This window comes from Epinephelus lanceolatus, chromosome 6, assembly GCF_041903045.1.
Source record: "Epinephelus lanceolatus isolate andai-2023 chromosome 6, ASM4190304v1, whole genome shotgun sequence".
NCBI classification, from domain to species: Eukaryota; Metazoa; Chordata; class Actinopteri; order Perciformes; family Serranidae; genus Epinephelus; species Epinephelus lanceolatus.
In genome coordinates, this window is record NC_135739.1 from 27,665,009 (window position 1) to 27,680,798 (window position 15,790).

Consider the following 15,790-nt stretch of genomic DNA (forward strand, 5'->3'; position numbering starts at 1 on the left):
AATAAAAACAAAGTTATGACTGAGATATTCTATTTGTGCCAACAGATGTCCCTAAATCATACACAGTGGACCTTGTTCTACCTTTGTTGTGTTATGAGCAGACAAAGAAAATATCTAAACTGCAGTAATAAGGTAATAAAGTGCTGAATGTGCAGTAAACTCAGTTATGTTAATAACAGCTACAACAAAATAAGTGTTTTCTTTGTGATACTGACTTAGACCTTTATAGTAGTTTAGCTTATATCTATTTCTGTAAGGGGACTCCTACAGTCTTAGTATAACATCCAGCATCTCTGCAGCAGGTGTTATCAGAGTTATTGACACCACTGTTCCTGGTGCTGCTGACCTGGATGCGGCACTTGGCCTCCACCAGTTGCAGTTTGGTCTGTGCCAGCTCCAGCTCCAGTTGTCTCAGCTGCTCCTTCAGTCCGTCCTTCTCCTCGTCCAGCGGCTCGGTGGATGTCTTGTCCCTGCCCGGGGACGAAGCCTGGAGGGACCCCAGGGTTGTAAACAGGTCCTTACAGTGGTCACATCCCATTACTTTACTCTGTACAGGTACACAAACACACATGTCTGTTAGCAGAGGCTGGTGGGTGAACATACTGTATAGACATGTGGATACATTAAAAACAGTTTTATTTTAGATAAATAATTTAAGATAATGTTTTTTAAAAATTCATGATTGGGGTTGTAACCAGCTGTTTGAATGCACCCATTGTAAGTCACTGAAAAAAAAGGTCAGCTACATAAATAAAATGTAAATCTTTAAAATAACTGCTCATGGCTGCTGTAGTGCCCTGTTACCATAGGTAGGGTCCTGTAGTAAATCTCCCCTCACAGTGACATGAGAGGAAGTGAGACAATAACACTGACATATACAGTATTCCTCCCCTGAATACTTTCGATTGTTCCCTCCCTGTGTTGTATCCCGCCTCTACTTCCTGTTTCAAGGAGAAAAACATTATATTAGAATAATGTCCTGAACTTTTTCCAGGCCTGCAGTTATGTACTGCCACACCCACAAAGAGCAGCATCACATCTGAAGAAGGGCTAAACAAGCTGTGGGTTCTTTATGGGTGTGTGATAATGTACCAACCTGGGCTTGTCTTGACTGAACCGAAACACAGACCAGTCTCTGATGCAACATATTGTGGCTTTAGTTAACAGTTTGAAAGTCTCCTAACATGCTTCTGCTACCTTCTACAGTAGTAATTCATTAAAGGGATAGTTCTGGTATTTAAGTTTGGTTGAATGAGGGCCTTATCCATGGTCAGTGTATTAACTACAGTGGATGGCGGTCGGCATTCTCCCAGTTTGGAGCAAGCAGGAGTATCGCCACGGAAGCTAAGCAATGTACTGCTGTAGACGGGGGCAGTAGCAAAACCTTTAGCCACCTAAAAAAAAACCAATATTGATTTAGGTGGACGCTATATTGAGAATATTCTCATAGCTTTACTTTGATACAGACAGCGTTTTCCGTTGGGGGAACTAAAGCTGTTATATTGCTCTCTACAAAGCTAACAGACTCCACTGAAGAAAACATTAGTTGTACCTTACAGAACACAGCAGCTGCTGGTCTACCGCTGCCTCCATCAGTTAAGTTAGTTTGCATTTTTGTGTGACTTTAAAGGGTTAGTTTGGCTTCACCAGTTTTACACAATTACACAAATAACCGATCAAGGCAGCGGTAGATCAGTAACTAGTGTTTTTGTCAAAGGACTCTGGTGGCTTTGAAGAGAGCAATATAACATCTTCAGTTACCCATCTGAAAGAGGCAAGGTAAAGCAGTGACAATATTCTAAATATAACTTACACTTAAACAGATACTGATTATTTTTTTTAAGTTTTTCTGCTGCCCCAGTCCACAGCAGTATATCAGTTAGCCTCCGTGGTGGTACTAATCCATCACACTGACTCTGAATAAATACCTCACACAACCCCACTTCATAAAATCTGAACTAGGGGTCGACAGATAATTGGCCTGGCCGATTATCGGGGACGATATTCTAAATTTTTTAGGGTTATCGGTAAAAGTGATTTTTTTCCACCGATATGACGATATACAGTTTTGTTTTCCTTAGCTGCGCTGTTTAGCCCCTGGCATGCTTCTCAATGCCTGCACGTACCACTGTAGGCTCTTAAAAGCAAATTCAAGACCTACCTTTTTAGCCTGGCTTTTAATTGAGCTCTCCTTTATTTTATTATTATTATTATTATTATTATTATTATTATTATTTTATTGTTTTTCATTTTATTTTTTGAATTTTGCATTTATGATTATTGTGTATTCATTTTTTATTTATTTTTATTAATCTGCTTTTATTTAGCTGGCATATTCTTCAACTTCATTACTTATTTATTTTAACTTATTTATTTTCCTATTTATTGAAAGATCTAAAATTTCATTCTTTATTCTGAGTTTTTATCTTGCCTCTGGTGTTTCTTTGTCAGTGTTTATTTTTTTTTAATTCTGTGTCAACTATGATTTTTACAGCAGACATAAATTGGCTGTAAATATCTGCTATCGGTATCTCTGTTTCATAATAATGTGTATTGGCATCAGCTCTGAAAAAAACATATCGGTCAATCCCTAATCTGAACTATGACTTCAGCATTGTCATCTCACCCTGACGATGTCCAGCTCTTCTTTTGTTGCTGCCTGCTGTTTTTCCAGCCTGGTGCTCAGCTGGGAGCAGATCTGAAACATACAGAGGAAGTGTAAGAGATGACACAGTTAAGATTTTTTATGTTGTCTCCAAAAAAAGTCAATTGAGCAGTAACATCCCCTCCATCAAAAAACTCTTTTCACACTGACACATCTCCTCATATTAATACTGAGCTTCACCTTATATGTAGTTCAAACCTTATTACAGAGTAACTCTGTGTAAACAATTACTGTAGCAGCAAAGGATGTTTACTAATTTATACAAATACAATTAAAACAATACTACATATTTTGGATGCTGCAATGAACTACTTTACTCTGAACTGATATGTTTTAATTAATATTCAAAGGTCATTAGTTTTACTACTACTTATATTACCTTTACTTATTTAACACTTCTGAAAACAGTTGCAAAGTGTGAATAATACATGAAAGGTAAATAGTCCAATGTACTGGCTGTAAATGAGCAAATAAGAGTGTTCTTTTTATGTCTTTTTTCATTTTAAATATAGCAGATGGATTTAGATCATTATAACTGTCCAACCTGTTTGTATTCAGCTATGATCGCTGTGGTTTTCTTGATCTCCAGCTCTGCTTTTTCTAGCTCCCTCCTGAACACTTCCTTCAGCTGGAAGAAGAAAACAAGATGACAAAAATATAAATCATAAATTAATGAGTAAGGTGAGCCGACATGACACTGTAACATAATGTTAATACATATGCAAATGTAAGGGTGATAAAATACCTTTGGAAAGAAATAATAACACTCACACATCCACTGGGGAGACTTTTAAAGTTAGGATGTAAATAGCGTTCTGCATCAGGTTCTCTTTAAGCATAATAACAAACAATAATTAGCGATATTGGCCACTTCAGTGATCAATAATAACCACCGCTCACAGGAAATATGAGTTTAAAGATACACTAAATGTTAAAAACATAGAGGTCATAGATTTTGTTGGGGTGTAATTGAGCTGCTGATTAACACTAATTACACAACCACCAAGTATCATTTAAAATGGTGATTATATTACCTATTTTATAGGCAACTCTGCTGGATTTCTGCTTTAATTGCCTAGAACACTCATTTTGTGTTGACAAGGTGACTTATAGCCATTAGAAAGCCACCTGCTGATGCATTTTCTTCGGTCACTGACTGAAACTGATTTAACTCAATGATTACTAATTGTGTCATTCAGTAGACAGTCAAACACAGTGTTGCCATTAAGCCAAATTGACAGGACAAAGATTTTATGTATTTATGTATCACTTTATTTATGGGTGCCTTTTGTGTTCAGTTGAATGCTCAAGTACCAGAAAGACAGAAATGCATTCACTGCATGAAATATCGTTATCCCGATATCCAACCAGGTTATGGCATATCACATAGTAGTCCTAGTCACCGCACAATAATTTGGTCAAATATCTGTTTTCTTTTGTGACTGTAAACCGAGGGCAGATGTTACCTGCGCCGTCTCCTCCTCCTGCCGTCTCTTCTCCTCCTCCGTCTCCACCAGGCGTTGCTTGGTGCTCAGCAGCTCTTTGTTCAAAACATCGGCCTTGTCTTCTGCCTGAGTGCACAAATACACACAAACACGCACAGACCTTTCATTTAATACCAAATCTGCAACTGTAATGCAGTGCCATTTCCACACAGCCACCAGAAGGCACACACACATTCAGATGCAGCACTGGAACATCTGCACCTTTATGATCTTTAATATTGACTCATTAAAGTTCACACTGAGAACTGTCCAGTGTGGCCGCAGAGGTATACTGATGTAGTGAGTTGTTTGGTCACAATCATCTCTTATGACCCAGTAGAAGTGTGTGGTGGTGTATTTATCTGCATAGACTCTGCTCTCTGCTTATATTTTCCTCTTTTCTTCTCGCTTTGCGATGTTGAGGACATTCCTGGGCACAGGACGCAGGTGAGGTCGGGACTTTATAAAAGGTACCAACCATGGTCTCAGAATGTAAGCAGCATGCAGGAAGGAAGCATTGAAAATCGCTGACCCAGGGCCAAAAAAAAAAAAAAAAACCCAAACAAAACAACAAAAAACATAGCACCTCTACGGTTGGCTATCACTTTCATTTTCGCTGGCGACTCTGTTTACAAACGGTTGCCAACAATTCTTGCATAGTATGGCGTGTCATAGCCCCCCCATCCTAGCTTGAAACATAGTAAGCAAACTATATGTGTGGGTTTGACAACATCCTGTGGAGGTGCTGCGTTACCTGGTCGAGGTCGTTCCGAAGGGCAATCTTGCTTGTGACCAGCTCATGGGCCAAGTCGTCATTCTCCTGCTCCAGTCGCATACTGGCTTCCTGAAGACGACGGTTCTCCCTCTGGACAAACACACACACAGTTGTACAATGTATTAGTGTCTGTAATGTCAGTCCAGATCACGTTAGATGCACTTCAGAGCAAAAGCCTTTTGAAGAAATGATGTCCGGGGTCTCTGAGAAGTGCCTCAGTTACATCATACTACAGAATGTGATGTTTTTGTATGAATGATGTGATGTAAAGAAACATTTAGCATCTACAAAGTGATAACTGAAGTAAGACAAACATTATTAACTCAACGGTGTATTTTGATGTAGTTCTATTTGTTTCCATTTCAATTTATCATTGCAGCCAGAAAAAGTTTCCCACCCAGGCCCACACACATTCATACACACACCACATCATCTTAAAGTCCCCATTGTAGACCATTAGTGGAGTCTCATGACTACTGGTCTGCCTACAAACAGTCTCACATGACAGCCATGCCTCAATTGGACAAAACACGGTTATGAGCTGTCGCCTGACCCTGATATCCTGTCACTTCTACAACTATGGCCTCTTTAACCCCTTATTACTTGCACACACATACAGCCATATGTTACAAATGTAAAATATAAATTAACTGTAAAGTTTGGCTGAAGTGCTAGAGCACCTTTTATACAGTGATGCCAGCATGAAAAAGTGAATCACAAACTACAAATATGCCTCAGCATCTAAACATAAACACACACAGTCACATGCTTAGGAGACAGTTTGTATGTTGCTCTTCGGATTAAATTAATCACTTCCTGTGGGCAGAGATGGGTTTAATGCGGACAAACAGAGGAAAGACCTACACTGTCTTAGTTTGTGTTGATGGGCGGTTCTTCTCTAATGCAGCCGTCTGTACCTTTTAATATCTTGCAAAACAGTCTACATTAGCCAACTCATATCCATCAAAGAAATTATAAAGTCTCACAAATCAAAGTTTGGTGTCTAGGAATGATCATTTAACATGAGTAAAAGCTGTAAGCACAAGAAGCTGAGCAAAATCTCTCTTATTAAAATCCTTCTTGGAGCAGAGACAGCTTACCGTGCTGCTGTCCACAGTCACAACGTCTTCATATCGAGCCTTCAGCAGCACAGACTAAACTTAAACACATGATCCTGACAGGAGTTTCCCTTCCCAGCCAGCCTCACCCTCTCTCTCTCTCCTTTTTTTCCTTTTTTCAAGGTTTTTATTTCGTATTAAGATAAACAAAGCAGCCAAGAAAATAAACAATTGTCTGACAACATCACACAGATTTCATACATAGAATGCACGAGACACACAAAAATACCAACACACCCTGAACAAAACAACACTGAGTACATACCTGATACAAAAATGTTGAATTACAGTAAACATAAAGTCATTAGAATCCAAGACTTCAGCGTAAACATGTACGATTTAACCCTGTGCTAATTTACAAGCAGCAACATTCCTGTTATGTCTCCTTTTTGTCCTCCTGCTCTGTAAGAACGTCTTTCCACTGGCTGCAGAGGAGATGGCTCAGGTCCAACATCTTATCAACAATAAAAGTCCTTCCTTCCTTCCCTCCACAACCAGCAGCTTATACTGCGCTGTTGTTTATGCCAGCATATCACGCTGGTTGTTTGTGTGCTTTGTACCTTTACATGAATGTTTAACACAACTTTTTCTTTTATACTTGACTTGATTCATATATCTTTTAATCCCCTCACAGTTACAAGTTTTTAAATATTTCATCAAGCAATTCAGAGTTTATCTGACTAGTGAGCTACTCACTGATGTGTTGAGCTAATAAAAGGCAGGTTTCTTGTTTGTACCTGAACATTACAATTCATTCAATGAAACAAGCTGACGGCTGCAAAATATTTTGACTCTTGGTTTCAGCTTGACCACTGAGCATTTTTGAGTCTATTCAGTGAGACCAAAGGAATTCCATTTGCCTTGCAAGGCCAGCCGTGCGTATACATCTGAAATTTGGCTTAAACTTGAATAGACACAATGGTACAGCAAACAAGTAAGAAAACTGGAACAAACTGCCCTCCAAAACTACCAAAAATAGGTGTGTCTAGGTGACATAGCTGTCATACAACACAAACACTGTGACCTCTGCAGATCCTGATAAAGACTGTCTTTTAAGTCAGACTACTCTTGTCACTAGCCATGGTCTAAAAAAAGACTATTCCAGTTATTAGCATTACCATTTTAGCATGCTTAGAATCAGTATCACAGTGATAGTGTTCCTCCCCACTAAAGTAGCTGGATATGTGACACTGATGTGCTATTTTATTGCTAGGAAACAAATGTTTTTGGAAATCTGAAAAGTCTGTAACTTAACCTTCCTCTTTGAGGAGTAGAACATCTCCAACTAAGAATCTGTACACTGCTTCAATAAGGTGTATGTTTTCCACATACTACATGCAGCAGTAGGTATGTATTATAGATGAACGTTCAAAAAAAGTCACAGCTGTTACTTTAATTTTTATTAAAAATGTCAAGACCACAAAAATGAAGCTCAGCTTAAGTTCAATCAGGCAGACCTTCCTTATGCTGTATCTATTCACAATGCTCTCTCTATCCAAGTCCCTCTACTTCCACTAATCAGCTGACTGGGTGTTCCCTCTCCCGGTTAGCCAATCAAACTTTGCCACGATATCCTTCAGCCATTCATGTCGCTGCTGCCAACCTTAAATTTGGTCTCGTCTCTGCTCCTGTCAGCTGTCATTTTAGGTGGAATTGTCGCACCATCCTCCACCCTATTGACCTCCAGTCACCCTATCCAAAGCCCAGGACAAACTCATCAAAAGCCCACTCCTCTTCACATCCAGATCCTCAGCTCCCTCTCCATCTCATCTCATCTCATCTCATCATCACCACCACCAGAGTCTAGACTCCACAGGGGTGGGGTTCCCTGATCTATGTCTTTACCACCCTCCTGGAGGAGATGACATCACAATGGGGTCTAAACGCCAAAGACTTTTCACATTTCTCATACTTACGTGCACATGTAAATAAATATTCTTTTCTCTCAGAACGAGTCTCTTCTGATTAAAATATAATCACTAATAATAATGACTGTTCCCTGACCTGATTATGAAAAAACACAAATGACAGATTTAATTAGGTCCAAGAGAAGAGAAGAACAAATAAGTAGAGGAGATGCTGTCTGTTCACAGCTTGTCTGAATCTCTTAATATCTGCCTCACCTCTCCTGTTTCTACCCTCTGAAGATAGAGTCACTATCAGCAGCCAAAAACCCCTTGACAACACCCGGCAGCGTCGCCCAAAAATAAATGTTATAGATGTTTGGGTCGATAATGATAAAAGTCTGGGATGTGTGAAAAGTCACACACACACACACACACACACACACAGTTCCAGCCAGAACAGTGTCACAAATATTAACAAAGGTACAGTTTGACAAAGCAGTAGCATACTCACAGGAGATTTCTAATCTTAGAAACATGGCTAATTTTAGCAAATACTTACTAGATCACAAACTCTGAAATACATCAAAGGGCCGAGCGTTTTCTTACCATCTCTAAGACTGAACACTTCTCTGAGAAGCTATTGAATTAGAACCTGCAGAAAACAAGGTTGCTCTCACATAAATACACTGTATGTGTCTTTGTAATGTGGAAAGGATGGTGGGTGCATCCCCATGTGGTACGGTAACTAAAACAATATATGTAACGAGTAACGAATGTAAGAATAGTAAGCTATCTTGCATCCTAACGCGTTGTTTCATGTGTCAGGGCTGGAAATTAGTTTTTTTGTCCACTGGCCACTGTGGCTGGTGGATTCCGAACTCTACCAGCCCATTAATAGATTATCCTTGTTTATTTTCACTGGTGAGCAAAACAAATCTAGCAGCCACTTAAACATTTTACCAGCATTTGAGTGGTGGCTAGTGCTAATTTCCTACCCTGGTGTGTGTGTGTGTGTGTGTGTGTGTGTGTGTGTGTGTGCACATCCTACCTGGAATCGGTCGATGGGGTCTTCCTGCTGCAGCTGGCTCTCTCGCAGTGTCTGATATTCCTTCTCAAACTTCTTCAGCTTTTTGGTTGGAACCTAAAAACACCAGAAAAGTATGTTGACGTCATCATTTTAACTTTCACACACCCAAAGCTGCCTGATTAAACCTCTGCCAAGCTCATAATTTTGAGAGAAGAAATGAGTACTTTCCACTAAAAGCAACATTTTGTCTTTTAATATTGATCAGTGAAGCTATTTTCAGAGTAAGTTATCATGTTCAGCAGGTGCAACTTTCCTGCATTCTCCCAGAGACAAATACACCAGTTTGCAATTCACTCGAGAGGTCAAAGATCAACTGAGGCTTGTACTCAGTTAAGTACAACATCCAGGTATCACTCATATATTTATACTACAACACTTATTCAATATGGTATGAGAAAAATATGTGAAGATAATGGCTGATCTTACGCAGTGCAGTAAAAATTAAAAGCTCCACTTTTGAGATCACCAACATTAAAAGGAACTAACAGGGTCAGAGGTCACAACAAATAAACAAGACACTAACAGATATCCTTGTGACACAAAGTTAAAACTGACTGAACTAACTGTGAACATTACTGCTGAAACACTGTGGCATTGTGGTCTGTGCTGCACAGTTTCTAATTTGTATTTCACAATCTGCTCTATGGCACATTTCTGTATGATGTCACACTTGATATGATGTGAAAATGCGAATGACCCACATTGCACAACTGTAGTGCATTTGACTGTAAATCTGTAACCGCCTTTTATTTTAAGAATTCTTTTCAGACACCAACAGTCGCTTGTTTCATGCAACGGAAACTGGGGTGATGTACAGACAAAGATGCCAGAGCTCTGATGTAGTCAGTGCTAATGAAAGCCAACTGTGTTGCTATCAGTGCAGTTTCATTAAAAATAAAAACATTAAACAAAACAATATGAAGCCCTCCCTTTACAGTGCAAAATGGGAGTTAAATGGGTGTTTTAAGGCGCAATCTGTAACTCAAAGGTGAAAACAAAACAGCAGAGGCAGCCATTTTGCCCACACTGAAGGACAAGTTTCTTAATATACAACAAAAATGATTGATCAAATTAAAACAAACCTACTATACTTTCAATGTGTGCAAATCAGAAAAAAACACATGGCTATTTCTGTCTTTACATGTCTCTTTTTTAATTATGTGTAAATATTTCTGAAGTTTATGTTGTCAAAAACACTGATTGGGCCCCTAAACATTTCTCCATCAGCACTGGGAGAACATCTAAATCTGTTGTTGGGGTTATAGTAAGCCTAAAAGTAAATTAGCTCCTTTTCTTGAGTGTATTTCTGATGAATGCTGTCTGATTAAGTACTCCAAAGCAAGTCATGATAGCTTGTTGAAACAATCTGCCTCGCTCAAGTCAATCCAAATCAGTTTTGAATCTGTGACCTTCAGTTACAACGATACAGAAAGGCCACAGAAAGTTTAACTGTGTTCTCCAAAGCCCATCAAAGCTCCTTTTAATCTCAGAAACCACCAAGCAATGGGAACACGACATCAAAATCTGCATCTCTGCATCTCACATAAACATACCCCATACAGTATCAGCCAAAACAATCTTCTGTGCAGTGTAACTGTCTCTGAAATTCCTTGTCAAATAAGCATTCAGAGCTCAAGGATCAAATAACTCCCTTAAAACTCATTAACACTAAAACAAGACTTTTAATCAAAGTAACAAAGAGAAAACACCCAAAATACAAGCAGTGAAATATGAAACAACACTGATGACTGATACTGAGCTGCATCTGTGTGTGTGTGCTTCAGGTGGGTGGTAATGTTATCTCCCCTGTGTGGAAACAGTGTTGCCATAGCGCCCACCGCTAGGGCTGGGGATTCCAGGTCAGTCTCAGTCACATGACCCACTCTTCTGAGACTGGCATGTGTGTGTTTGTGCATGCATGTGTGTCCTTTATTGTCCCGTGTTTAAATCCAGTCAATCACCTGATTCACTACGACATGGGTGCAGCTGTTTTATGTCTTGATTCATGTGTTACATACATGAGAAGAGACAAAAAGAACCTAAAAGCCATCAGTTCTTGTGAAGTTAAAAGACAGTCCATGTTTAGAACAGTGAGTACCAAAGCTTTCATGACCTGGGTACAGGTTTGAGCCATCAGAGGAACACACTGCACAGTTACCTAATCAGATATGTCAGAGATGATTCATTTAAGCTTGATTTTCAGCATTCAGGCATATTGTCCTCTGTGTCTCATATGTAGCTACTGTGACAAATTGATTTTCCCTCTACAGCAATAAATGTCCTTCCCTTCCACTTGTATGACTTTTGATTTAAACACATATTCTCCCTCAGTCTGATGCTGTGATCCAATCAGATCTATAACAATAACAATAAACTGTACTTATCAGGACAGAACTAACACTAATATTGTCATTATTAAATTCAGTTCTTTAAAAACAGCTATTTTGTCTTTCTCTCATCCATTACTGTAAGTTCTTCTTTTACTTCTCTTTTTAAAATAAAGGTTAAAAAAAACACGACAATGACATGACAGCCAGTTTGGTCGTATTAAAAGTTGCAATTGTTTGACTGCACATGCAAGAGTAGAAATGTCAAAGCTATAGGACTCCAAGATATGCAACTAACAAACTAAATAAAATAAAAAATAAAAAAAATCATACAGCAATTATTTTGACAGATGTTGCGATTCTGATATAATTTTAGTGGAAATGGTAATTTTTGCATTTCATTTTAACTAAAAAAAAATGATGATGATGTGATCCAAATTCCCTACATGTCTGGAATTTGATTTATAGGCTGGGGCATCTCTGCAGCACCACTATGCTTCATTTATGGTGGTATGTTGTAATACATTTTACCTCAATAATCCAAAAATTGCAGCTCCTGCGATTTGGATGTATTATAAAATTGCCAAATTGCAATTTTGATAATATTTTGATTAACTGCGCAGCCTCTAAGGCTACAAATGAATAACATCCTGCAGAACGAGCAAAAGCAATGCCCCAGTAAACAAGTTAAAAAGCAGTGCAACGTTGTATTACAGATTTCCTTCCTGAATAAAAACCAGATGAAGGAAACTGAACACGCTGCTTATTCAGGAGTCTACCTCACTGACCTGCAGGTTCACCCTTTACCTCTAAGACCCAGGATCCACTGAGGTGAATGAATGTCACAGTGTAATCTATCAGCCACACAATTCCCCAGCAGATAACACATCTCACACTCATTCTGTAGTTATCTGCGTGGGAAGAAAAGAGCAGCTTGGTCTCTGCAGGCTGGTTAATAATCATTTGATTGTAACAAAACAATAGAACGTGGTGTTTCCCAGCAGGCACCAACACACCCACTTACACACTCATGGTGCTGTGAGGTGTTTTTGATGCCACCGATCTATTAATGAATGCAATATCAGTCATTATCGTGTTTTAACTTCAGCTATATGAGAAGTGACCCACTGGGCTGCTGGAAATCAGCGACCCCCCTCCCCCCCCCCCCCCCCCCCCCAATTTCTATGTAATTCATGTGATTAAGTTAGTGTTTTTAGTTCCTGAAACATGGCAGCAACAATATGTCAGTATGTATGTTCTTACTATGACTATATTATATACTTGGCTGCTCACAAAGTGTCATTTTTTTGTGTTTGCCTCCAAAATCCTGTCCTTGCCTGGGTGCAAAACAACAATCCTCATCATGGTGCACTTAATCTCTGTTCTGAAATGGGAGTGATGGAAGTACTTTGTGGCCCAGTACATCAGTCCAGCCTTAAATTTGCATAGCTCATGTTTCACACAGTGAAATAGGATACAAAGATAATCAAGATAATATGATTAAGCAGATGTGGTTTACTTTCTATTGTTCACTTGATGCTACACAACACGACAAAACAATATTCAAAAGGACCAACTTCCCCTCTCTGCCTGAAACAGTCCTAGATCAATACCTAAAACTTAAACTGAAGGCATGGAGGCAGAGAGAGAGAGAGATAACTGTGAGATTATGAACACCCCCAGTTCTGATTTTGAGACTCGATCACACCCACATGTTCCTAAAACCCACGTCTCACTTGTGCTCTCACCTCCTCTCACACACTCATTTAAGGCCTTTAAGCGTTCTACAGAATCTACCCCACCAACTAAAGACACTAGCTGTGTCATATTTTCCAAGAGTCATGGATGTGATTTGATGGTTTGCGACAGATTTCTGCAGGTTAACAAACCCAAACTGCCAGTAAGTATGAGTTCTTTCCCCTGATGTTCAACTTTCCACTTACATACATCAAGTTTGTGGTTGTATGCCTCTACAAACCAGTCAAGTTGCAGTTACAGTTTACAACCATGTCTGTCCACACATATGTAGCCATGACAGGCTATGGATGTTGCTGTAAAGACACTACCAATTCTAAAACATGGACGCTTTACACACATCCTAAACCTGACAGCACAGAAGATCCCTCTTTTGTTCCTGAGTTATAAAGTTGAATAATGGGCATAAAAGTGTTCATATTTTTTCCCTATTAGACATTTGAGTGAAATTTTGTCGAACATCTTATCAGTTCATCGTTGGCTAAATCCAAATGTCTGGACTTTGTGAGTGGGTTCCCAAGCTGTCCAAATCCACATTTCGTTCAGTCCACAAAGGGCCTAAAGCAGACTTTCTGCAGACTTCCAGAGACTAAGCTTGGGGTGCAGACTTCACTGGACTTCACTGATTTAAGTGCCCACAATTCACTGCAATACAGATGGGACGTTGTAGTTTTTTTCAATAGCCAACTAAAAATACGAAAGTTCTGAATGTTTAAAACAGTTATTGTAGCCTATTAGAAACTGTACTATTTAGTCATCATCTGGTACTTATTTCCAACATTTCTTTGTGTGAATTTTTTTTATTAATCAATTCACCTTTATTAAGTACACTTTATCTGAATGTGTGTAGTTGATGTTGTATAGAAATGTATTTTGTTTAGTCACAAAAAAGCCTAAAAAGCCTAAATGGGATTTATATCTTGATATCTGCAGGGACATATGAACAGACAGACCGTAACAGAAGCAATCACAGTGTACATGAATGTAGTTGTCGCTCAAATGTTTCCATGGCAACGGGTGAAACAGACTTTGGGCTTGTCTATCTTGTCTATCTATCTATCTAGGCTTTACGTGATGACAGTGAACACGTCACAGTCCATAAGACTGAAGTCTGCGAGTACTCTGCCAGAAGGCCAGAAGGTAGACATTTGGATTCAGCTGTTGAGTTTAGGTGGACGTTTGTGCCAAATTTTTGGAATTCCCTCGAGGCCTTCTTGAGATATTACATTCACGAGAATGAGACAGAAAAGGTCAAGGTCGTCCTTTGACCACGTCAATCTCATAAGTTTATTGTTGAGTCCAATCGGATGTTTGTGCCAAATTCAAAGAAATTCCTTCAAAGTATTCTTGAGATATCGCGTTACCGAAAATGGGGCATAGGTACGTACAACCTGAAATGATAATGCCTCCAGTATTGCCAGTGCAGAGGCATAAAAACACTGGATTGCTTTTATTAGGTTGAAAAGGGGTTATTTTCTTTAAAAACAAACTACACATGCTGCACCTCCCCCCCCCCCCCCCTTTTTTTTTTTTTACATCATGGCGCAGTTTCTCTACTAATCCTGATTCAATTAAAAAACATCTCTGTATCAATATTTATCACTAAGAGTCTAAATGTGTTGAACTGAATGAATGTCCTCATGACACTGAGCCCTGATTGGCTGAGAAGAGCAGATCAGAATCAGCTCAGGATCGGCAGCTGGTGGAGATTCAGTGTTTTACTCAAGGACACTTAAGCATGTTGGGTGACTGGGTTTACACCACCCTGCTGATCAAAACCGGAGAACAGAAAAGAGGAGGCCTTTTCTCAGTGATGCATGTACTTGCACAACACAGGAAAGAGTTTTTGTTTTTTTTTTAATAACCGGTCTTACAACCTTAATTTTGTATATTACATGTATGACCAGTGTTTAGTGTTGCTCTCTCTGACTTACACATTAAAACAGGAATCATCAACAGACAAGCTGAAGTCTAGCTACTGATTATGCAACCTGCTGCTCTCCAACACCCCTAAAGCACACAAACATTACACCATGCCTGTGTAATGAAATGCAACGGAAATCTTGGCTGTGTGTACCTGTTACAGGTGAGGCTTTTATTCAAATATACAGAGGCAATATTGCTGTAATCACAAACAATCCCCAACTTCATGAGCTTTCCATAAAAACTGCATTTTTTTTTTTAATTTACTGTTGCTTCTCAGTTGGGTTGCCACTCTAGTTGGTTCGAAAAACATCTGATGAATATACAAATGTGTTGTGAGGCATAATCTACAAAATGACACAATTACAAAACTCCCTGCCTTCAGAGAGATCGCTGCCCTTTACATTGATATTTTGTTTTCATGCAGCTGATATATTTATCCAGAATGACTTACAGTCAGTAAAAGTGTAGAATGTGTTACAATTTTCTGGTTACCAACATCACAAGTTATCAACAGTACTACAGTAAAGTGCAAATACAATCAGACATTCTCAGTGACTTCCCAAACTTTATGTTCTGCTGGGTCAAAACAAGGGAGCATGTACGAGGCTCAGCGTCGTGCTTAAGGCCACTTCAGACACACATGGTTGCGGATAAACTCACAAACACATGCAATTTCAGGGCTCAAACCAGCCGATACATACTCACACGCTTCACAAAACTTTCAGTGTAAATGTTAGAAGCCAGTGTGAGGACAGAGGGGCCACTCTGATTCAGGTAATGCGATTAAAGACGCTTGGGGCTGCAGG

At 39.2% G+C, this 15,790-nt stretch overlaps 1 protein-coding gene across 6 annotated transcripts in view; it reads right to left on the reverse strand.

The window, feature by feature from the left end:
- Positions 1-15,790, reverse strand: part of rabgap1l (RAB GTPase activating protein 1-like) — a 138,346-nt gene that overhangs the window by 4,819 nt on the left and 117,737 nt on the right. For all 6 annotated transcript variants that reach the window (XM_078168887.1, XM_033620733.2, XM_078168886.1 and 3 more), the window contains 6 exons: positions 8,938-9,030; positions 4,904-5,014; positions 4,132-4,236; positions 3,210-3,293; positions 2,627-2,698; positions 347-547 (listed from right to left, as the gene is read on the reverse strand). In XM_078168887.1, the coding sequence (XP_078025013.1) occupies positions 347-547; positions 2,627-2,698; positions 3,210-3,293; positions 4,132-4,236; positions 4,904-5,014; positions 8,938-9,030 (666 nt within the window). The remainder of the gene's footprint in view (positions 1-346; positions 548-2,626; positions 2,699-3,209; positions 3,294-4,131; positions 4,237-4,903; positions 5,015-8,937; positions 9,031-15,790) is intronic.